Source organism: Falco peregrinus, chromosome 5 (assembly GCF_023634155.1).
Source record: "Falco peregrinus isolate bFalPer1 chromosome 5, bFalPer1.pri, whole genome shotgun sequence".
NCBI classification, from domain to species: Eukaryota; Metazoa; Chordata; class Aves; order Falconiformes; family Falconidae; genus Falco; species Falco peregrinus.
Window position 1 is genome coordinate 66,612,341 of NC_073725.1, and position 24,473 is coordinate 66,636,813.

Sequence of the window (24,473 nt, forward strand, 5' to 3'; positions counted from 1 at the left end):
AAAAAAAGTTATTTTTTTCTGGACAGACAGGTGTGGGGGATAGTGCTTCTAAAGGGCAGGGATGCAGGCACTTCCCTGCACCAGGGCCACTGATGCTCTGCATGGTAAATGCCATAATGCATGTAAAATGCAGGGGTGATGTGTTTTAAGATGGGGCAATATGTGCTAATTGGGAGTAATGTGTGCTCAGTGGGGTTAATGAGTGTTAAATGAGGGCGGGGGTAACCTGTTAACGGGAAATAACGTGTGTTAACTGTGGGGTAGCACATGTTAAAAGGGGGCAATGTACATCTAAGAGGCTCAATGTCCCTTAAATGGGATTAACTAATGTCTGCTAAAATGGGGCTTAAACAGCAGGTTGCCTCTGGCTTCAGTCCTCTATGGAGCTACTGGAAACCAGTAGCAGGGAGAAGGAGCTGAGGTGGGACTGGCGTGTGTGGCGGCAGCGCTGGTCCCGCCGTTTCCATTTTCCACAGCTTTGAAACATGTTTGCATCCTGAACTTGGCTGGGCTTTCAAATTGCAGCATTTCACCCAAAACAAAATATTAACCAACCACCATAATCATCTTAATAAGAGCAACAAAACCCCGGGCAATGCCTGCTGCTGACTTTGAGATGTTTTCCCTGTAAAATAAAGCATGTTTCTAACCTCAGCACTGCTTCCAGATGAACAACTGAACTTTTTTCTCTGGCTACTCCTATCAAAATCTTGCGTTTTCTTTTCCTTTTTTTTTTTTCAATGCCATTGTGCCAGAATTGGCATGTCTTTGAGCCAATGCAGCTGGAAGTGCCTTTACAAGAAGGGGGCAAAGATGATTATTTCTGTGGCTAAACCAGCCCAGACCCACGCAGGCAGCAGCCCAGCCTTGGTAATGTTTCAAATTGCTGGTTTGCATAAATATAGTTTTGCAGCGCACAAAAATGCAAGAAACGTGGCTGTTTGCAGGTGTGCATGGAGGTTTCTGCAGGAAACTGCAAAATCAAGCCAAGCGCCTGCCATCCTGCAGCCAGCCACTGGGACCCCCTCTGTGCTCCTAAAAGAAAAGCCAAATTTCCCACTTCCCTGCCCATCCCCATCCCCGTCTTGGGGACATACCACCACTACCATCACGTACCCACCGGCAGCAGCGGAAGACAATAAGCAGTGAGAAATCAATATAATCCTCCTTTTATTTCCACTTTGTCGTGAGTATGTAACGGCATCACACCCGAGTTTATGTTTGTTTAAAAAAAAATCATACTGCATTTTTTCCCCCCCAACGTTCAGAATAAATGGTAGAAATGTAATAAATGTAAACTGCACTTGGCACCATTTGGATCAATAAATAAACTTCAAAAAAAAAAGAGAGAGAGAGAAAGAACGCATTACGTAGATGGCACACTATGGTATCTAAATAAATAACATAAGTTACTTCGAATAAATAGAGAGTATCTAAAATATAGATGCATTGCATCAACTTCTGCAGATGGTCGGTCAGACCCGACAATACCGGAGGGGAAATGGGTTAATCCGGATGGTGCCGAGTGGAGCCGTGGGCTGGACTGCACGCTCCCCCTGCTCCTGCCGGCAGCGGTGAGGCAAGTCGCCTTTTTTCCCTTTTTTTACTTCTCCCCCCTCCGCACCCCGCTCCTCTTGGGCCTCAAATTTGAGGCTACGCCTTGTTTAACCACGAACAAAACCATGTGGCAGCCCTATTTACGACAGGAGGAAGGCTGAGGTTTCAAATACCGCCGAAAAATCATTTGTGTTGATACATTGGGAAAGTGATTTCTTCCTAGCAAGTTCCTGGACCTGTTTAAATAAGGAACACTTCCTTTGTGAGCGCTTTCATCGAGTGGAAACAATGCTGTTAGAACCCATTTCCCCCTCACAGATACCAAACTGGGAGGGAGAGCATGTCAGCAAATGGGATCCCAACCGATGCGAGCGACCGGTGGATCTGAGCCAGAGCCACGGCGCTTCAGCCGCCTCCTGCACTGGCCAGCGTTACACAAACACAGGCACGCACGTATAGAATGTGTATAGTAGACCACAATGAAACGCCCCATAACTCATTGTTGGAGAGCCAGCATAACATCACACTCATATTTTTGCGCTGTCACAACCACGAGAACAGTTTTAAACATCTCCTCGTCTTTCCAAACCTCCTGATTTTTCAAACACCATCAAACACCCTCATCTCCTGGGGAGCAATGCTGCTGCAAACAGCAAAGCTGCAGCGACAGATAGGCAAGCTGCACAAAAAACAACCTAAGAACACCCTACCTGATGGACGTTGCACGCTCTTTATTATTATTAACATTAAATAACGCATGGGATGATGAGGAAGGAGCCAGATGAGACTTTGCTATAGCTTTGAGTAGGGAATTTTCCATCCTTTTTTGCCCTTTCTGCATTGTAGACATTCTTCCGGACAGCTCCAGCTCCTATTACAGCAGAGAGGGCTGTAGAAATGGAAAGCATTAAGGAAATATCAGCCTTTCTATTGGAACCATATTTCCATGCCCAGGCGGCAGCACAGCGGTGCAGGACGGCACGGGCCAAGCAACGCTCCTGCAGCGGAGCCGAAGGAGCTTCATGCAGAAGATGGACCCCAAGTGAGATGCATGAAAGCCACCAAGCAAAAGCCACCCTTTGGCCACGGCTGCGATGCCCCTGCTAACCCCAAGACCTGGTCAGGGAGTCTTGCCGTTGCAAATCCCAGCTGCACCCCAGCTGCACCCCCAAAAAAAAAAAAAAAAAAAAAAAAGCAGGCGCAGTGTGCGTGGCCGCCGCGCTGGCAGCAGCAGATCCCAGGCACTTCCCAGCACCTCTGCACAGCCTGCTGCTCAGCTGCCAGCAGGGTGAAAGGGGAAAAAAAGGTTAATTGGAGCTGTTCATGTTGGGTTTAACACACACAGCTTGCACATGGCGTTCCCCCCCCATTGCATCTGTTTTTTTGGGGTTGCAAGCCAGGTTTGTGCTGCGCACAGGTGCTGCTGGGGGTGTTTTGCAGCTGGAAGGTAGGAGAGTGGGTCTGGGGTGTCCGAGCCCCCTCTGCCTGCTCCTGAGCCCCCTCCACCTGCTCCCGAGCCCCCTTGCCTCCCTGCTGCTCCCAACAAGACCCTGGCAAGATGAGGGTCCCCTTGGGGCTGGAGAGCCATCAGCCCCCTCACACCTGCAAGTCAAGGCACCCTAAATCCTAAATATTGCGAAAAAATGTCCCAAACCAGGGTGCGAACAGTTGCTTGGGGAAATGAAACAGCTCTGGCATCTCCCAGGCACCCGCTGGGCTCAGGGTACCGCCAGCAGCAGCAGCCCTGGGAAGCCATCCTGCAAATCCTCCTCCCATGGCGCCTGGTCCTGCACTGCCTCCGCAACACCTTACCTTGCTTTATTGCTCTAGTTCCTTTTTTCTTTTTTTTTTTACTGGAGGCTTCTGCAACAAAACTAATTTTAGTTTTATAGTACTGAGAACTGGAAAGCACCCAAGTCCTTCAGAGTGCAGTTGTTATTATTATTATTATTATTATTATTATTAGATTTGGGCGCACGTGCTTTTTTTTTTTTTTTTTTAAGTCAAGAGTGAGCCGATTATCTGCTGTGAGCATGGCATGGATCACGCTGACAGCTGCCCATCTGCTGTCCCCATCCTGCTCCCACTGCGCACCCGCTGGCTGCTTAATTTTGAGACAACTTTTCCATTTCCATCCAAATCCCATGATGCAAACTTTCCCTTGCAGTGCTGCAGCACCTTGCAAGGCTTTTTTGGGGAGCTCCATGCACCTGCAGCGTGGCTTGAGTTTGTCTGGTCTCAGCAGTGTTTGCACGCCCAGGATGCAAGCTCAGCACCCCTTGCTCACCAGCGTGTGCAATGCCCCAGGGACAGGTTCAGCCCTCTGTGCCCACAGCTGCCTTCTCCCTTTCCCAACAGCGAGGGGAAAACTGTGCTACAGAGTGCAGGCTGCCTTCCTGGGGGCGCCGGGTGCACAGCCAGCCCTGCTGAAGGATGGTGTTTATATTGCTTCACTACATCCTGGCTTCGCTCAGCCGAGAGCGGCGTTTGGATGAAAAGCAAGAAAAAAAAATATCCCACCAGCCCGGCCCTTTGCAGAGGTCTGGAGTGCTGCTGGTCGCCCGCAGGAGATGGAGCGGGGAGAGCTGTCTCCCAGCCCCAGCCGAGCTGGCTGTCCTGGGGGATGCTGACCTGCTCCCCAAAATCCTGCAGCAGCAGCTGCTGGCTGCTGTGGGCATCGACACAAGCACTCCTGCTCATTGCTGCCGCTCTGGGATGGAGGTGCATGGGACTTTTTTCCCCCCGTTTAGCTGGACTGAGGAGCTGGGACACTGTTGTGACCAGGGGGCGGCAAGCAGAGCATTTTCCCTCGTCTTGGTTAATGCCCAGGACATGACACCAATATTCTCCTTCTGTTTATGATTTGCTTTTTCTGGGAAGAGGGCCAAGGGGAGAAAACCCATCAATCCCAGGCAACAAATATAGCCTGCCCAGAGAATGCAAAAGTCTGCGGTCTCATTTATTTCTCCGCAGAGTAAACAAGAGTGACACTGCTGTAAATGTGAACTGGAGCCAAACCCCAGGCCTGCATCCCCCCTCCCGCGTGATTCCAGCCCCACCGAGGCGATGGGCAATACTCACGTGCCGCGGCCGGGACAGCCACTCTGGCTTTCAGGGGATGCTGAACCGCGGATGCTCCTGCCCACGCTGCAAACCCGGCGGAGGGCGGCGAGTGCCACGGCTTCGCTGGTGGCCTCGTGAGGCTCTGTCACCTCCCCGGTGGTGGCAGGTCTCCAGCCCAGCTGCCCGCAGAGGGGGGGGATGGGAGGTTAATCCAGTTACTTCAGATTATCACGAGTTTTAAGAAGAAAAGCCTGTGGCTGTGGGGAGCGAGGCGATGGCAAACGGGGCTCGGGCGGGCACTGGGAGCAGAGCCAGAGCCTTTCGCCCGAGTGCAAACCGCCGTTGGTGCATCTCTGCTCCCAAACACAGGGAGCTGGGGTGCCAAGTTGCCCCTGGCAGTGCAGGGATCCCAGCGCGGTGGTCACAAAACCCTGGGAAACCCCCGCAGGGGGCAGCTACAGGCTGCAGGGCTCAGCCCCTGTCCTGGGGCACCCACAGCCACCCAATGCACCCCACACCTGTAATGCACCCCATAAGACCCCCGTGCATGCAGCACACCCTGTCCAGTACCACACACCACACCGCAGGCAGCAACACCCGCTGCGCAGGAACACCCCGCCTGTGCATCATGCTGGTGTGTGCAGCAGCACACCCGCACCCGTCACCTCTGCTGTGTGTGGCACACCCCCGGCAGGGGACTTTGTGACACCCCCTCTGCCGGCAGCGTGACCTGTATGTGTGACACGGGATGCGCCCCGCGCACGCCATGCATCCCAAGGGTGGAACATGCCCCATGCATGTTGCACACCCACTGTCATCCTCTGGAGGGGCTGACAGGGACCCCTGGGCCAGCTCCAGCGGGGGACAAAAGCCACAAGCAGCTGTCACCGCTCCAACAACCGCAGCCTCCACCGTCACCAACAGCCACATCTCTAGTCCTGCGCAGCAAGGAGGACAGCAACGCCAAGGGATCCACCAGCGGCTCAGTCTCTCCTCCTCCAGCCAGAGGTCTAGGGACCATCCTTCTCCCCCCGCCGCAGCCCCCGGTCCCTCTGCCTGCTGCCCAGCGGGGTTTCGGGGCTGGGGCATTGCCTCTCCCGCCCACTCCTCCCGGGGGGGGCCCCGGCCCTTCACACACAGCCGCACTCCTTGGCCGAGAGCTCGTTGACAGTGTAGTAGCGGTTGTAGGCATCCAGGAAGGAGACGTCGTCGTCGTAAGCCAGCGGCCGGCAGCAGGGTCGAGCGCGGACCTTCTCCTTCTTGATCCTCCTCCTGCTCCTCATGCTTTTCAGTGAGAGGTCGTAGCTCCGGACGGCTGCTTCGCAGGTGCCGCTGCAGTAGCGGAAAAGCACCGTCTCGTCTGACTCGTAGCCCAGGCCCAGCTCGCTGACGCTCACCTCCAGCTCCTTCAGGGCACAGGGTTTGTGGCGAGCGCGGGCACGCTTCCTGCGGCTGCCTGCCCGGGGGAAGAGTGGCAGCTCGTGGCCACCTGAGTTCATGGCCTGGCTGTAGCGCTCCACCAGTGCTGAGATCAGCTGCCGGATCTCCCCCTCTGTGTAGCTCTCCAGCAAGCTGCTGTCTGCAAGAGAAGGGGCGAACGTTAGTGGGTGTCCCTTGGGTAGACAGATGTCATTCAGGAGGGAGGTCCCTTGGGTAGATAGATGTTCCCCAGGATGGAGGCCACCTAGGGTGGGTAGGTGTCCCCCAGGATGGGGGTCCCTTGGGGTCAGTGGATGTCCCCCAGGATGGAAGTCCCTTGTGGCTGGTGGATCTCCCCCAGGATGGTGGTCCCCTGGGGCGGTGGCTGTCCCCCAGCGCTGGCTCCTGGCTCCCTCCATGCCCGGCAGCAATGACAAAACCTGCAGAACCCAGCGCTGCAGCCCGACAGCGCCGCCCAGGAACCAGCTTTTCTCTGTGATGGGCATGAGACGCCCCAAGGCTTTAAAACCCAACCCCAAGGCCAGAGATCCCTGTGGCCTCATGAGCCCCAGGGTGGCTCCAAGCCACCCCCAGCCCACAAGGGGAGGGCAAAAAAATCCCCAAATCCCCTTCCCCCCTTTCCCTCTTCTGCCTTATTTTCATTTTTTCTCCCTACGAGCTCTCCCCTGCCTGGAGCTGTCCCAGACAGCCCCTTCCACCGCACAACATCAAGTGCATCCTTCAAAGTCAACTGTGTAAGAGGGGGAATCCCATCCCCTCCCTCACAATTAACTCCTGCCACGGTCACGCTTTCCACGGCTGTGGCCGGGAAGGGGCAGCCCTGCCTCTCCGGCACGGCCACACGCCGGCACCACGGCTGGGATGCCAAAGGGACCAAGTGCCTGCAAAGAGCATCCTGGTAGGAGTTAAAGATGCCAGCGCTACTCCTTAGTGGCATCACCTCAACGTGCCAAAAAATACCCCCAGAAAAGTAGAAAAAACCCTCAAATTCCAACCAAGACATGCTGCTGCAGAAAAGCCGCGATGGGACTGGGGAGAAACACCAATTTAATATTTGCACTGTTTCCCTACGGGCTGGGTGGAAGGGCTGCCCCCCCTGACAAGACCCCCGGGCCAGCAGCCAAGACACAAACTGTCCCTGACAGCCGCTAGGAAGGTCCAAGTCCCTTAGTCCTAACCCTAAAGCCCGGGTTAGTCCAGCCCGGCGCTAGGGGAAGCACAGGAAAGACGGAGGAAAGCATAATTTGACAGCTTGTCATCGATTTCCAAATTTCAACCCAAAAAGTTCTTTATGGTTTGGAATCAAAACAAACATGCCGGCGAGTTTCAGCGGGCTGCCAGCGCGAGGGGCGAGCGGCACTGCGGGGTAAGCCGCTGCCTCCCCACAGAGAGGGGCCATCCCCCCTCGTCTTCAGCTCCTGTTTGACATTTTGCATTTGTGCAGAAAATAAAATAAAATAAAAAACATTTTAAAAAAAAGCCATTTGGAGCTCAAAAAGCAGCTTCTTTGTACTAAGATGAGCTGTTTGTGTTCAGTTCCCTGTGTGGAGAGCTGACGTGCTCGCACCAAGGTTTGGTGCCCAGCATTTTTGCAGGACCCCCCCCAACTTGCTGGCCCAAGCAGCCCCCGCTGCCCCCTAAACTCGCCTTCAGACACTCCTAAGGGGATGCACAGGAGCGAGAGGGCGGCAGGCAAAGCAAATGGGGAATAAACCCGGTGGGCTGCGTCGGGCTTTGTTTGTGCGCCGAAAGCTGCCCCGCTTGGGGGTGGGGGCCGGATCCTGCAGGTGCGGGGGGGACGGTGCCCGGGGCAGAGGCGCAGCAGCTTACACTGGGAGAGCAGCGAGCTGTGGCGTTGCAGGGCTCGTGGGGATCTCCGCAGAGCTTCCGGCAGCGAGGAGGAGGAGGATGCCCGTGAGGAAGACGGCGAGGAAGGCAAGGGGCTGTATTTCCGGCTTCCGTTGAACATGTCTCTACAAACTAAAATGGATAACATGGAACTGAGGAGCATCGATGCAATGGCTGCAAACTTCCATACCTTCATCTTAGAGCAAGTCAGAACATTGACACTCTGCAAAACAGGCAAAACAAATATCCTTATTACGTGGCCTCCACCCGTGGCCCCCTCTTCCCTCCCCCCATTCCCGTGGCTCGGGCTGGCTGACCATCTCCCACGGGACCACCAGCATCCCCTTGGCTTGACCTCATCCCCTGCACTCTCCCAAGACTTGTCCGCTGTTGCAATAGGGAAACTGAGGTAGGGAGCTACGGCACAGCCCAGGGCTGTGCTGCAAAGGGGAAATTGCACGTGGCAGGTGAGGGTGGCCTGGGACTGGCGGTGGCAGTGGGGACACAGCGGTGTCCTCAGCTGGTCCATCCCCAACAGCACACAGGCCGGTGGGCAGGTGGGTGTCCACTCCCCACGCCCCGGCTGCAGCAGGGGCCGATATTGCAGTGGGTGGCTGTGCGTAAAGGATGGGCAAACTCATGTCACGCCGCCCTGTGACACCTCTTTGCCCGGCGCATCCCTCCTTGGGACATTGTGAGCAGCAGGAGCCCCCAGTGCCACCACCCTCCCCGCTCCCCCCAGAGCCGGGGTGCAGTTTGATGTCCCTGCCCTGCGGTGAGGTGCGCCCAGCACTGTGAGTCTGCTCCTGCCAGCCTGTCGCCCAGATGCTCCAGGGCAGCCTGAGTCCCTCCCCGCTGGTGCACCGACGTGGCAGCTCCACCAAAACCAGCCAAAATCCTGAAAACCTCAGGAACAAAAATGAACAGGGTGGCTGGACCATCCTGGCGCGGCTGTGAGGTCTGCGGCAGCACCGGCCACCTCGGCGGTTGTAGCCCAGCAGTTTCTCAAAGCACAAAAAAACCTGGCTGGCATTTCCCTGGCGGGCGAGCTGGGCCCTTACCTTACACCATTCCATCTTCTCCATCGAAACCAGATTGGATCTGATGGGATTTCACAGCTGACCCTGTGGCCAGGCAGGGCAGTGGGGAACTGGTCTGGGCTCCCATCAATGGCTGTCGGCCATTAAATCCCCATCAAAGACAGGCTCTGGAAAGCGGCACGGACTTGCAGCCGCCTCCTGGCCCCTTTTTTTATTTCAGCTCCTTGCAAACTCCAAACATTTCTCCTTTTGAAATAAATTTTCCACGGGGGGAAAAAAAAAGAAAAGAAGGAAAGAAAAAAACCCAAAACAAAACCAAGCAAAAAAACCCAACCCCAGTTTAGCAATATTTGCCAAATAGAATTTACCAGGGGGAAAAATGTTTATTTTAAAATGGAATTTGACAGGTTCACTTTTACTTTAGAAAACAACAAGAAGGCTGCGAACGCTGCCTCATCGCCAGCAAGCCTTTATTTTACAGGATGCAGATAATTGCACATTAACTAACAGTAATTATATGCCCTGTAGGTTACAAGATAATTGTAGAACCCAGCCAGACTCTAAATATTTTCAACTGGGCTATAAACAATGCCAAGCTAGAAAAAGAATAGTTTGGCCATATAAGGAGGCAAGACCATGAAATCCCGACGGGGGACAAGCGGCGAGGCTGGCCGAGGCATCGCGCCGACACGCACCGGCACCAAAACCTGCGTTGGGGCCAGGGTTCACAGCCGGCTGGTGTGGAGCATCACAGGCACCGTGGTGGGCAGCATCACAGCACTGTGGTGGGGAGCATCAAGGGCACCACCGTGGGCAGCGTCACGGCACTGCGGTGGGGAGCATCACAGGCACCGCCGTGGGCAGCGTCATGGGCACCACAGTGGGGACAGTGGCATCCCCCTCTGCCATCGCTCCTCCTCCCCAGAGCCAAGGTCAAGCCTGGCTCCCCATCCTGTGGGCACGGGGAGGATGCAGGAGGCTGCTGGGTGTGTTTGCATCGACGTTCGTCATCATAATTAGGTGCCTTAGGTTCCGATTTCCCCTCTGAGGTAAGAGCAGGGAACAGGCACCGAAAATGCTCACCGGCACCAAACAGCTCCCAGCGAGGCAGCGGGATGGGCACTGAAGGGTGAAGGACCAAGGAAATTGCAGTTTGTTCTGGGAGAGCGGGCAAAATCCAGGGGATGAAGGGCCAGGAGGAACCAGCAGCACCCAGAGGTGGGAAGGGACCCCACCTGCAGCGGCAGTCACCCCCCCAGGAGGAACAAGCAGCTTTGGACAGCTGGTGTCCGAGCGTTCGGGGAGGGGACCCCATGGGGCAGCCAGGACCTAGAGCTCAGCCTTCACCGCTGCCCCCCGAGGGGCTCTCGGGGCGCTCAGCCCCTGCTCAGCCCCCTTCGCCCTGGGCCGGTGAGGAAAACAGCAAGGCTGCGACACTCGATCCGTCCACCTGAGGAAGGGCCCCTGGCTTCTTGCAAGCCCATAAAATTTTAGGAGAGTGGTTTCATCCTGTAAAAAAGCCTCCTATTTCAGCAGCCAGTAATTTTGGCCCCCACCCACTTGCCGGTGACCTTTCAAAAAACTAAAACCCCAGTTCCAACGTGCAAAACAATAATAATAAAAAAAATATTCCAGGCTTTGCCTGTGGTTTCTCTTGCTCTAAAAAGCCACAGACCGCATGTGCCAGCCTGTGGGGAAAGCTGAAGTTTGGGGTGGGGGGAAAGGAAAAACACACACGCGCACGCAGGAGTCGCAGCCGTGACTCACCCAGGACGGGGTTCCAGCAGCACCCTCCCATCTTTCTGGTTTCCACATACTTCAAACCCACTCCCAGTAAGGATAAATAATCACAAGGGGTTTGACACGTGCTCCCCTGGGCCCGCTGCTGCAGGCATGGCTGGGGGGTCCCCACCACGCTGTTCAGACCAGGGGGTTCGGCCCTGCTGGCTCAGCCCTATCCCGCAGCCCCAAACCCTCCCCGGTGCAGACCTGCACCCTCAGCTGCCCTGGGGCGGTGGTTTGCACACGAGCGTGCAAAGCACTTGCAAGGAGCTGAACCGGGCAAAGCCCGGCGAGCTCTGACGACAGCTCTGGCCATGCTGAGTGGGGCCGAATCCTGTGGGGACCCAGGGCCAAACCTCCACACCTCAAGTGGCTGCTATCAAAAAGTTGCCTACAGCTATGGCTCAGCATCTTTGTTTGTAAAAATCACAGACTCACAGAACAGTTTGGGTGGCAAGGGACCTTAAAGACCACCTCGTTCCACCCCCTGCCATGAGCAGGGACATCTTCAACCAGACCAGGTTGCTCCGAGCCCTGTCCAGCCTGACCTTGAACACTTCCAGGGATGGGGCACCCACCACCTCTCTGGACACCCTGTGCCAGCGCCTCAACACCCTCAGTGTAAAAAATTTCTTTCTCATACCTAGTCTGAGCGTTGATGTGTCCAAGTCTTGCAACCACTGGCACGGCGAGCCTCCAGCTGGGGAACACCAGGGTCTCCCCCATCCAGACCCCACAGTGCTGGGCATGGCCACTGCTGAGTCTTGCTGCTGCTGCTGCTCTTTGCTCCAGTCTCATTGCAGCTACTGCACCCTGCAAGAGTGCAGCCACCTCCCTGCCTCGCCTGCTCCGGGCTCAGCACTGCAGGATGGGTATCCCACATTCCCAGGATCAGGAGGCAGCCCTGCCACCCTGGGTACCCCGACTGGCACCCAGGCCTGGAGATTCACCCATTCAACCCAGACTGGTGGCTCGTCCCTCAGGCTCAAAGCAATATTGGAAAAAGGTTGCGTTGCATGGCTGGGGATGGGGCTCGGCTGCGAGGCAGCTGGGGTCAGGGGGACAAGGCTGCTCGGGCTTTGCTCACTCTCTCCGGAGGGGATGGAGGGACCCAGCAAACCCAGGGCTTTGGGGTGCCACAGGAGCTGTAGGCACAAAATCACGGCTGCAAGGATGTGCCAAGGGACCGGTGGGGAGCACGCGGGCAGGAGGGATCCAGAGAGCTGCAGTCTCACCGGGGATGCCTGGTCCTTGCACAGCCTCTGCCAGCACAACCCCCCTTCTTTTCACGGGGCAAACGGGCAAGTACAGCTGTGCTGGGCACCCTGCTCGGCTCTTACTGCACACCTCGGGGAGCCAAAACCCATGGAGCCATCCCAGCTTTCCGAGCCGGCTTCTGCCCCAGGCTGTGCCTGTGCACTTACTCCAGCCCCAAAATACACCCATGGTCCATGGGTTCATGCCCTGGGTTTGCTGCCGGGGGGCTCTTGGGCTGAGTCCTGGTGGGGTTCGGGTGCTCACAGCCACGTTACATCCCGGGGAGGGACCCAGCGATCCTCCCTGGCTTGATGAAAGGCCAAAGTTTGCACTCAGCTTTCCTGGAGAACAGCCCAAAAGCTCCCTATTTTCCTGCATTCTCCTGATAACCCATTAAGGCGATCACAACAGTCTAGCCATGCCATGCCTGCTGCCAAGCAGGAAACTCACCCCTGCAGGAGAAGACCCTTCCCTGCCAGGCAGCTCCCAAACCAGCCCCGCTCCGGCACGAAGCCTTTGCTCCGGCAGCCTCCTCCGCCCTCACCTGCCCTGCTCACCCCACAGCCGGCTCCTGCCAGGGCTCACTGCTTCCCAGGCAGAGAAAAAAACACTCCGTGCCCTGAGGAACTGGAAATCTTAAGGAAAAGCAACAACTACCAGGCCAGCCAACTCCCATTGCTTAGTCTGGAGGGAGCAAGTTGATTATCGTGGCTCGCCCCGCCACTGCAGATCCCCTCAGAACCCCTCTGTGAGCTCCTCGTCTTTCTTTTCAAAGAGGATCCAACAAACCCACCCCATGGCCCTAAGTAAACTTTTCCAAGGCTTGATTCCCATCACAAAACCAAAGTCAAAGCAACAGAGACTCATTTCTGGTTGGGAGTTTTCTCCGCTTCAGCTCCCGAGCGCCGGTGTTTCCGCTGCCTTTTCCTGCTAAACCAAAGAGCAGCGCCCGCGTCCCGCAGAGACATCGCCTCCGCTCATACCACCAGAGCATTTCGGGCTTCTCGGACTTCCCTCGCTTTTCATGCTCTCGGTTTTTCTCATAGCTCTTTTTTTTCTAACCCATTTCCAATTTTTCCAGCAGACTCTCAGGTTTTGTTTCCAGCATCCACTGATCCCTTAAAGCCTCAGCTCCTGGAGTCACGAGATGAGGGAGGAAAAGCAGAATTTTACTTTTTTTACCCTAAATCTTCCTTGCTCGAGGGGGAAGGAGGAGAGTGAAAACTTTCAGTCCTGATGCTTTAAAGCCCAGGAAACAGAACCCAAAAGACATTATAATATAAGTGTGTCATAAATTTTCAGTCGATTCATGCTTCCGGGCATTGATTCATTATTTTCAAGTGCTAGGGCTCAGCCACACTGCAAGAATGGATGAGGCCATGGAGTGGCCGAGGGTTTTTTGGCAACGCAAAACACTTGGAAAGACCAAGGCCTTGACGGAACATCAGAGAGAGCTTCCACCTGCCACACACTGTTTATTTTAGTGCCTTACATGGGAGCCAAGCTGCTTTGAAATCCTGGCTCCTCATGACTCACCCCGCAGGAATTAAACAATTTCCATCCAGGCTCATGGTGAAGGAGCTCCAGGGGCTGCTGAGAAGCGGCTCCTCCAGCAGCAGCCTCCGGCTCAGCGCCTGGTCCTGCTGGGAGCGCGGTCCTGGATGGGACAGGGGTGGCAGAGAGACGTTGGGGCAGCCTTTCCCCAAAACCTGTCACAAGCTCCTGACACGCTTTTTTGGGAACTGAACCCCTGCAAGGAGCATTGGCATCTCCAATGCCCCCAGCCAGGACTGCCTGCAGCAGGGTGGCCGATGCCCCAGGGTCAAACCCACCCCAAACTGGCAAAACTGGCCCCAAAATGGGGAGTGTGGAAAGGAAAAATGCCCCAAACCCTGATCTGAGTTGAACTGTTGGATTTTCCTGTTCTTTTGACAGTAGGTGGGGGCATAAGGGAGGGGAAGAAGGACAACGTCCCCATCTCCAGCTCTGTGCTGGAGGGTGCTCCGGGGCCATGGACTGCCACCATCTCAGTGCAGCCATCCCCTTGGCTGGGGACACGGTGCAGTGGCCTCCTGAGCGGCTCTCCCAGCCCGGCACGGTGGCACAGCCTCGTGCTCTGAACTCCAAAAGCGACAATGGCCACGGTGCGTCCCACACCCTGCAGCACTGGCTCGTCCCTGCGCTGCCTTCCCCCCCTCCCCAGCCCTCCCCGCTCCCCCGTAAGCAAAACCAGAGCTGAGCGCAGGACACATGGTTCTGCTTTTCCTAAGTGAAAACCAGCCCAAGACGAGAAACTCCAAAGCTCTTCCCGCAGCCCCAGCTTCCCCCGCCCCCCCCAGAGGAACAACCACAAATGAGCCAGACTCAGCCCTGGGCTTCTTGGGGGAAGCCTCTTGGGGCAACCACCAAAGCCCCTCCTGGCTGCAGCCACCCGGCACGGCACCAGTGAGGAAACGGCAGTGGTGGAGCCGATCCTGGACCTGCGGGATGGTGGGGAGGGAGAAGGGGCCGTGGCAGAGCTGGGGGAGCATCAGTGTTCCCGGCAGTGCGGGGAGCCCCTCGGCTGAACACACCAACCATCGGCAAGCTGCGCCGTTCCCACGCTTACATGACATTTACATTCGGGCTGAATTATGGCAGGTTTGGTTTACATCTCTCTAAACAGCTGGGTAAAAATAAAAAAAAAAAAACACAAACCACCACAACCCCATCATCACAATAAAAATAATAATAATAATAAAAAAATCCTCACCAAGCCTGTGTGACACAGCTGAAGGATTTGCAAGGGGCACGCGCACCCTGCAGTGCCGCAGGTGATGCCGGGGGGTGACGGCCACACCATGCTCCAGGTTGTGGCTGGAGAAGAAAGATGTCACGGCTCTGCCACAGCTGGGACGCTGCATCAAAATGTGAGCAGCAAGGTCCCCAGGGTGCAGCTCTCCAGCCCTGCTGAGCTGAGCCTTGGTAGCTGCCGTCAGACGCAGCAGCCCTGCCCATGGCCGCGTCCCTGTTCCCACCATTTCCCTCGTTTCGGACTTTGGGGAGCCAAACCCACTCAAAGCTGGGCTGAGCACCAGAGATGGTGCCAGGAGGTGGCAGGAATTTCGGGTGCATTAACTCATCTGTGCTGTATGCTCATCATGCATCCTGAGGCACCTCTGGTGACGCGCCTCGCCAAAGGGCATCATCTTCTATCCCCACAGGCCACAGAGCTGGGAGCGAGCAGGCAAAGGCCCCCCTGCAGCCCCCATGGCATGGCCAGAGCCCCGAGCCAAGGAGGAGATGCCCTGTCTGTGTTCCTGAGCCAGGGGAGCCCCCAGCAACTGATGGCAGCTGAGCCAACGCTGCCAGCGAGGGGGGGTGGGAGCTCTTCCAGGAGGGGATGGAGCACAGCGGAGGAAACACCTGATTTGCACCATAGCCGAGGGGCACATTGAAGCGCCAGCATCCCACCACCCCAGCTGGCACGGGCAGGAGAAGCCAAATTCACCGGGATGGAAACCCCAGTGCCAGTGCACTGTGCAGTGCCCAGCACCCCTCCGGTGCCCCCAGCCCAGAAGCCCCACGGCCACAACCCACTCACCTCCCGCATCCCCCCAGAGCAGAGCCGGCCCCACTCAGACCCATTTTGGGGCTGGGTTCCTCCAAGGAGTCCTCGCCAGCCAGATGCCAGGATGGTGCTGACCAGTCCCACCGTCTCCCATCCCTCCCGCAGGATTTGTGCTCTCACCGTGCGGCGTGCGCCCCGGCACGGTGCGGGGCTGCGGGGAGGCAGGCGGCCCCACGGGACGCATCCGTGCCCTGGCAGGCAGCGCCGGCACCTTTGATTCCTTCCCCAGCGGTCCCACGCGGGTTTTCATGTCATTAATTAACAGGGGATACGAAGCGGGTGCCCAGCGGGGAGGAATCCCGCTGCAGATGTGGAGCTGAGCGCGGTGGCGTGGCCATTCCTGCCGCGGTGTCCTGTCGGGTCCCCCCCGTTGGGACTGGCTCAGCCACGGCTGGGCTTAGCTGGTCCCTGCAAGGGCAAATAAAGATGCTGCTGCTCCCCCTCCAGCCCCGGCTGCCCTCGCCTCCCACCCTGCCGCTCCCGTCCTTGCTGCTCTCTCCATCACTCGCAGGGGCACGACGGAGGCAGAAACACAGCTGCAATATAAATCAGCATTAAAAAAAAAAAAAGCAAAAAAAAAAAAGCAGTGGTTTAAATGCAGCACGACTCACTGCAGCGCTCACCCTGCCCCGCCAGCTCAGGGATACCCGGGTGGTGGCTGCACGGGGGTCTGGGGGCACCCGGCTGGGACCTGCACCCCTCACCCCCCCCAGCTCTGCAAATAAATCATTGAAAACATCACACTTCGGGGATCTCTATTCATCTTTCTAGCTGCAAAGCAGCCAAAGTCGTTAAAAATCCTGGCAGGCTGGGCATGGGTGCTGTGGTCCCCAGCTCGTGGTTTCCAGCACGTGCTGGTCCCCAGCCCAGTGGCTGCACATCCCCACTGACCCCGACAAGGTGCGGCTGCTTCGCCAAGGTCAGCGAGGCTGCGGCAACCCAAAACCCTTCATAAGCCGATTCAGCCAGTTCTAAGCAGCGGCAAGAGCTGCCCTTTATGATACAAGATGAGTAATTACAGATAAAATTACTATAAAATGCCTCAGGAGGGTACTGCTCGGCACAGCAGCTGGAGCTGAGAGCACGGTTTGTGGCATGACGCGGAACAAGGCTGTAATGGGGAACGAGGTGGGAATAAAACCTGCACAAAATCCCACTGATGCAGCCAAATCCCATTTGCTGATGGGCAGAGAAAATACAAATCTATCATCTGAAATCCCACCAAACCCAGGATGGTTTCTGTAGCCCTGCAGGAAACCAGCGATAACTCCAGGAAAAAAAAAAAAAAAAAAAAAAAAAGGCACATGCAAGAAGCACCCCCAGTGCTGGGCACCCATGGGTGCTGGTGTGCTGACAAACAGCAGCCTCGTGCACTGCCCCACACCGTTTCTCCAGCCCAGAATTTCCCCCTCGTGCTGAAACCTGAAGTCTGAACGTCATTTTTTTATTTTCCTTCGGAGTGACAAACCACCCCTTCATGCACTAAATAACCCTGTGATGCCAAAAGGGGGTGGTTTGTCAGAGGAAACTAATTACTGTGGCTTGTTTGAACAATCCCAGTGCCTCGGGAAATAGGGTTAAAAGCTTAAATTTTGGCAGCGAGACGGAGTCCAGGCCCCAGATGTGCTTTCCTCTGGGCTGGTTTCAACACTGCTGGTATCTGTGAGCTGCCACGGGTGTGCTGGGGGCAAAATCTCCTTTTTTTCCCAAGAAAAGCAAAACCTTCGGTGGGATCCAGGAGGAAAAAACATAACAGAGGCAGGAGGGCAAGAAGGCTGCCATGAAAGCATCACCTCCTCCCACACAGCAGCTTTGGCCATTTTCGCCTTCCCTGTTTGTAGGGTTTTCTTTCCTTGTGGATTTGGCTGGTGTCATGGCATGCTCCAGCCCCCTCCCAGATCCCCAGAGGGGTCACTGTGCTGCAGTGTGCCTCAGTTTCCCCTTTGCAAAAATGCCCTGGGAGCACAACAGCCCTTGAAAACCTCCATGTATTAATTCCCCATTTTTCCAGAGCAGTCAGAGGTGGGAGCAGAGTGGCCACCTCTGACTTTTCCACATATCTGGTGGGCTGGCATGGTCCCTTCAGCTCCCACCTTAATAATTCCTGTTCTTGTCCCCAGAGAAACAGATCCTGCCCTAACGCAGCATCCCTGCAAGCAGGAAATGAGCGGTGCCAGGGACAGGATGGAGGAGTTACAGCCTCTTGGGTGCCCTGCGAGGGATGAGCAATGAGCACCCATGCACATCCCTCAACAGCATCCCTCAACAGCATCCCCCAACAGCATCCCAAGCAAGAAGTGCAGGTGATGCCAATGCCACCTCCAGCCTGGCAGTGGGAATTCCCCCGTATCCTCGCTCCTCTTATCCCTATATATATTTAATTTCTTTTTGTACAAAAGGAGCTGGATTGTCAAGGCACCCGCCAGGGATTACAGCGCTTTGCTAAGGGCAGAGAGACCCGAGAGAGGTTTGCAAATCCAATTTGCACTAAACCCTTCCAGTGGGTTTTGGACGGTGCACAGACTAATATCCCATTAGCATTTACTGTCCAACTCCAGCAGCAACCGCCGACATATTGAACCACTTAGCACTGCTCCAGAGCGAGCAAATGAGGAATTCCTCCCGAGACAGCAACAGCAGTAGACTGGGAATTGAGCTTTTGGGTGGAGGAAGTTCAGAACTGGGGGATGCCTGGGATAAAGAGGGCTGGAGATGACGGGAATAGCTGGAGGGTCTCCAAAAGGCAGCAGATGTGGGTCACCTGGACCTTTGCATGCAGAGATGCCGATACGGTGGCGCAGCATCATGCTGATACAAATGGACACATCCCCTGACCCTTCCTGTTGTCACAGGGAAAAGCCGCTTGGGATGCCCTTGGGGACCAGAGGCTTTCCGAGTGGAAAAGCCACACAGCTTCCAAAAAAGCCAATTTTGCCCTTTGATCACACCCAGGAATCAGTGTGTGGGAGAGCTGCGGTGGCACTGTCCTTCCCACCTGGCTGCTGTCTCCCACAACTCCAGTTCAGATCCAATCGAGCTTGTGGATAAGAGACTGGGACCAATTTTCCTGCCCCCAGCTGATGGCATGGTGCGCTCTGCACTGCCACAAAACGCTGTTCGCAATCCCAGCGCAGCCACCCAAACCCTGCCTGTGCTCCTGCAGAGGAGCCGACAAGGGAAGCGAGGGGAGGGCAGGATGGTTGGGGGCTGCAGGAAGGGGCAATCTGCCCCTTTTCTGCCACTTCTCCACCTTTCCCAGCCCAGAGGTTGCAGCGGGACCCACCGGTGCTGCTCAGAGCAACAGGAAATTAAAGCACGGCTGCTGGAAGATAACGGCGCGCTGGAGGAAGAGCTCCAGCAAGATGGATCGTCGTGCATCTCTCCCGCTGCCTGTGGAGCGGAGCCGACAGCCACAGCCAAGCTCTACACCCCGCCGTCCCCGTCCCGGCGGGGAGCCCCAGGCATGCTGATGCCATCTCTCCTCCACTGCCGGTGGCCCATGCAGCCCATCCTGCTGCAGCTTCTGTGCCGGTGTTTGGGGATGGAGAAGATCTATCAGCCCCAGATCTGCTCTGGGAGGCAGGCGGGGGCCAGACCCCTCTCTCCTCCCCATCAATCCTCTGTTGTGGAGACGTGACCGTGAGCGATGCTTTGCCAGGGCACAGCCCTTCATGCCCACACACCCGCCTCTGTCCATGCTTGGAGGGCTCGTGCCACCCAAATCCCAGCTGGATCCTTCCAGCCTCTCCTTTGCCCCCCCAAGCCCAAACTGCCCTTGGGTGCATCCCCACCCTGGTTTGGGGCAGCGGGGCAATTCCACCGGCACCCAGCCCAGCTCAGTGGAGCATCACTGCCAGCGGCTGCCTCCTGCGTCCTCCTGCCACGTGCGGCGGCTCTGCCGCTGGCACTGTCCCTCCCAGATGGCTCCATGGAGCTGCTAAGCCTCAAAAATGTGCTCTTAATAAGCCAGCACCACTTAATGAAGACAGCAGCTGCCCCATTAAATCAGAGGCAAGTCTTTCCTCAGGGACACCCTGGAGGGATGGGACTGATGACCCTGGGTGGGATGCAGCATCTGCTCGAGGGGATGAAGACATTTTGGTTTGTACCCAAGGTTTTGGTCCCCCCAGGTTGCACAAGGGCACAGCATCCCTGCCTGTCCTGGGGAAGGCAGCAGATAAGGAAAAGCCCCAGGGAAAAGCCAAAAGGCCACTCCAGAACCTTGCTGGGATCATCCCCTGCCTGTTCCTCTTGGCACAGCTCTGCTGGCTGCAGCCCAGAGCTGCTTGGGGACCACAACCACTGGGATGGATGCCACAAGGATTTGGGATTTTGGTCAGTGGCACAGGGATGAGCTGAGCCTGCTCTGCTCCAGGAACGCAGCACGAAGCTGACTGGGGCAGCAGGACCAGGGGCTCTGCCCCAGGAGGTCCTTGGCCACCAGCTGCCTTCACCAAGTCCAACAGCACCCGTGTTTTATAGGGGCAGGTCAGGGAGCAACAACAGCCAGCGATAAATACACCCTGTGCTCGAGGCCAGCTCCAGCACAGCACAGCCAAAACCAACATTATTAAAGGCAAAAAAGTCACCACAAGTGGCGCAGAAGCCCGTGGGCTGGTCAGTGATGCGAGTGTGCAGCTAACAGCGATGGCTGTCACTGGTGAGACCCAGAGGTAGCAAAGAAGGGGCAAACGTGGTTCTGACCCCCAGGACTTGAGCAGAACGTGTTTGCTGATGGCCGGCTGCCCCTGGAGCTGCCATGGCCTGGAGGGTGGTGGGCTGCCAGCCCTCCGTAGCCCCCGATGATGATGGCTATTTGCTCCATCCATCCTCCAAATCCTGGCCTATTTGCTTGCTTTAAATAGGCTTTGAAAATTGGCACTCATTTGGTTCCTCTGGGGACACATTTTTTCCCTGGGAAGGACTAGGGGTGGGCTTACAACCACCTCACCCCTCTGCTTCAGCCTGGAAAAAAACAGGGCAAGATGAAATCAAGGGGGTCCCTAAAGCCAGGAGCCCTGCTAACAGCAAACCTGCAAGCCCAGATGCTGCTCATGAACGATCTCCTGGCACAGCACCGGGCATTGTCCAGGAGAGCTCACGGATGAGATTTATCGCCCTGCCCCAAGCACCACGCAGCCAGGTCCCTGAGCTGTGAAAAAGCTGCTGAAATAGAGAAAAATGCAACTCCTGCTTTGGATTATTGCAGCCTGGAAGCGATGCTAGCTTCCCCTCCTGGCACATCCGCTGCTGCGCCAGGGCTGTGCAGGGATGCTGGCCCTTCAGAGCACTGCCTTCACCCAGCGAGGGCCCGGCAGGGCTGCCCTGCTCCCTCCCAGCAGCCACCATCCATCCTGTTATACGCTTGGTTTGGACAAAGTTCAAAGGAAACCTTTTCTGCTGAGGAAAAAAAAAAATGTGGTTCCATCACCATCAAAACGCTTCATGAAACCCAGCGTTGATGCGGCTGACATTGCTTATTAGGGGACTGAGATGCTGGTGACGCGGCCTTTGAACAGCTACAGAAGGAAATGCTTTTTTGTTGTCGTTCGAGAACAACGCAGTGGCAAATAGATTGTTTCAATTTAGCTCTTTGGATGTTGAGTTACAAAGTGAGCCCGTTTTGGGTTTCGTGACGAAGAAGTAATGGGAATAAAACTGCTTCTGGCATTTCCCTTCCCAGGGCAGCTGCAGAGGGGGTCACGTCATTCCTGTGCTGGCGGGATGCTCCTTCACATGAAAGCATCTCTGCACCATGCCCGGCACAACCAAGAGGGAGCACGTTTGGGCTTCTCTTCTTCTCCTTCAAGTTCAATGGGGAAAGACTACTCCAAACTGGCCAAATCCCAGCAAAACCTGGGTTGGGTGGGATGTCTCCAGTCCAACCAGCTAATGGTGGAGCTGGAGCAGATGGCTCACCCTGACCAAGGCACTGGTCTGTCCCATGGCTGCATCACTGTGGCAGCACTCCTGGGGTGCAAAGTGATCCCTGGCACGGTGGGAGTGGAGGGGCTGGGTGGTACGCAGGTCCTCTCACCCCCTCCCCACACATGCTGAGCCATGGGAGCTGCTGGAGTGGGACCACATGCTGTTGCCCCAGCTGGGCTTAGCAAGGGTCCTGGAAGTGGGCTGGTGCACACGTGCTTTAGCTTAGGCCAGCAATGAAATTGCCTGTGGCACCAAGGGAAAAAAACCAACCACATCTGTCCTGAGCTGTGCTACTGCACCTCTTGTGATGGGCCCCTGGACCCTCCCTCTGCTTGGCACCTCCCTCTCTGCCAAGGCTCAGCCCCGCTGGGTACCGTAAGATGCTCTATCGGCAGGGGCTGGCATCAACAGGCAACTGTCGGCTCTTTGTGACCCCCAAGCCCGCCCCTGTGTGGGCACAGCGTGGCTCAGCATGTCGCAGGATGGGGCTCTCCCAGGCAGGACGCTGTGTGCTGAGCACCACCGCAGTGGGCGCACGCGTGGCATGCTGTGCTGGGGACAGCCAAGGTGACATCTGCTCTGGTCGCGCTACTGGCCGGGCTGCGTTTAGGGCCACATGAGAAGTACCTTGACCTCAAAAAAGTGGACATTGCAAATCTTGGCTCCTCCCTTGCAGCTCCCCGAAGGTGGAAATCAACCTTGCAAGCACGGCTGGAGCCTGGAGCCTGGAGCCTGGCAGGGCTGTCGGAGAGCAGCCCACCGAGGGGCCTTTGGCTGGGAGAGCAGGAGATGGTGGCGCGGGGAGCTGTGATTCACGTCTGCACCGTGGGAGGGCACCCAGAGCAGCGCAGCCAGGCCCGCACCAGCACCCAGCACCACCCAGCGCCACCCAGCCCTCCCTCAGCACGGGCACCCAGGGGCGCCCACCTCCCAGGGAGAAGGGACACTGCAGCAGTGCCTGGACCTGCATGTCCCCCTCTGGCTGCGTCACAGAAAACTGGACCAGCTCCTCTTATTTACAGCCCAGGGGCTGGATGTCACGAGGCCTGGAAGGTGCTGGGCTCCCCCCTTGCCCTCACAAATCCCGTGGCCACGCAGCCCAGCAGGAGCCTGGCCCTGGGGCCGCATCCTGCCGCGAAGCAGCTGCAGCCAGGCACAGCCTGATGGCAAAGCGGGAGGGACAGCTCGGCATCCCGTGGGGTGCTGCAGCTGGCGTCGGGACGCGCTGCACCTCCTCTGCTCCTTCCTCCAGGCAAGACACGAGCTGGACCAGGACTGAGCAAGCACTTAAAAATCCAGCGCTATTTAAAAACTTGAGATGTATTAACAGGTAAGTCCCATTTCTCCCGCTCCCAGCCCAGCCCTGGACCTGCTGGGGACGGAGGTGCAGGATGCACCCACGGGCAGCTCCGTGGCGGCACCGAGGATGCTGACGCTGCGGCACTGCCCCAGCCCAGTGCACATCGCAGCACGGCATCGCTGGCTCTGCTTTGCAACCCCGAGCCAGCGCCACGGCGGGTAGAGCTGGGTCTGAACCGAAGGCCTGGTTACAGCCAGCAGCTCAAAAACCAAAACCAAGCGCGCAAGCCTAAAATCTTGCACAGAGACCCCCCCCTTTCCTGCTTGATTTTTCTGCTTTGTGCCATGCAGCATCTCGGCTGCTTCTGCCGTGAAATCTAGGAGCACCCGTGAGCCCGAGAGTCTGAATCTGGGATCCAGAGCTGATCCTGCCTTCAGATCTGGGACTTGAGCACCCGTCCAGGACTCGCACGCCGCCGCCGTCAGCCCCTTCACCCGCCGCAATAAACGTGCCCTCGCCGGCCGCAATAAACGTGCCCTCGACCCGGCGCCTAATCGCGCCTTGGCTCCCGAAGCAGCAGTCGGATTTCCATCGGTGCCGGCTACAAGCTTCCATATATGTGCAATAAAGACACCCGAGGTCCAGGATGTTTTTTTAAAGCCTCCGTACTGCCCGCAGCCCGAGTGGGAAATTCCCTCCCTCGACGCCGGGATGGAACCGGCCTCCCAGTGCCCGCCGGGCTCGGGATGCGGTGCGGGCAGCGGGGCTGGGGCCGGGGGAGGCGGGGGGATGCCGGGGGAGCCCGGCCGCCCATCCTGCCGTTCCTTACACTAATATTTAGACAGGCGGCGTCCCCCCCCGCGAACAAGCCGCCCCCCGCCCCGCTCGCGGCTCGGCCTGCCGGGACGGTCTCCAAGTATGAAGCAAACTCCTGCGGCAGCCCGAGGGCCGGCGAGCGGGTGGTGGGCGGCGGGGGCCCGATCCTGGCTCGCCCCCCCCCCCCGCCTCCGAGCCAGCCCAAGTCACCCGGTTCTGCCCCGTTCGCGGGGCGGCAGCACCCGGGCGGGGGGATAACGCGCGGCGAAGCCTCCGGGGACGCCCCCGGGGGAAGGGGGCTCCGCCGGGACCCCCGGAGCGGGGCCGGGGGGCAGGACCCGCCCGGCGTGGGCAGGTGCCCGGCGTCGCCCGCGGGACTTACCTGGCGGCGGGCCGGGGCGCAGCGCTCAGCGGCGGCGCCGGGCCGGGGCCGGGGCACGCGTGGGGCCGGGGGCCGCCATGGGCGGGGGGGCGGCGGGGCTCGGCACGGCGCGGCGCGGCTCGGCACGGCTGGGCTCTGGCACGGCGGGGCTCGGCTCGGCTGGGCTCGGCCCGGGTGGGCTCTGGCACGGCTGGGCTCCGCACGGCGCGGCTGGCACGACTCGGCTCTGGCGCGGCTGGGCTCGGCGCGGCTCGGCACCGCTGGGCTGGGCTCGGCTCGGCTCGGCGCGGCTCAGCACGGCGCGGCTGGAGCACGGCGCGGCTCGGCTCGGCTCGGCGGGGGGGCTCGGCCACCGCCTCCTCCCCGCGGCGGGGGGCGGGTTCGGAGCCGCCGGGTCCCCCGCCCCGCCCGGTCCCGCCTCCGCCCGGTCCCGAGCCGCGCTGCGCCCCG

At 57.6% G+C, this 24,473-nt stretch overlaps 1 protein-coding gene across 3 annotated transcripts; it reads right to left on the bottom strand.

Annotated features, from left to right (window-relative positions):
• Positions 1–1,157: 1,157 nt before the first annotated feature.
• Positions 1,158–24,308, bottom strand: NRTN (neurturin). Of its 3 annotated transcripts, XR_008747536.1 has the most exons (4): positions 24,024–24,135; positions 7,891–8,131; positions 4,639–6,199; positions 1,158–2,446 (listed from the first exon to the last, which is right to left on the bottom strand). XR_008747536.1 is itself a non-coding variant. In XM_055806558.1 (3 exons), exons 2-3 carry the CDS (start codon positions 8,102–8,104, stop codon positions 5,751–5,753), a joined length of 663 nt encoding a protein of 220 aa, XP_055662533.1. In that variant the 5' UTR covers positions 8,105–8,131; positions 24,024–24,308; the 3' UTR covers positions 1,158–5,750. The 3 variants fall into 3 exon arrangements, 2 of the variants coding, with proteins under 2 accessions (XP_055662533.1, XP_055662532.1); XM_055806558.1 differs by having other exon boundaries at positions 1,158–6,199; positions 24,024–24,308; XM_055806557.1 differs by having other exon boundaries at positions 1,158–6,199; positions 7,891–8,040; positions 24,024–24,120.
• Between the last annotated feature and the right edge of the window lie 165 nt (positions 24,309–24,473).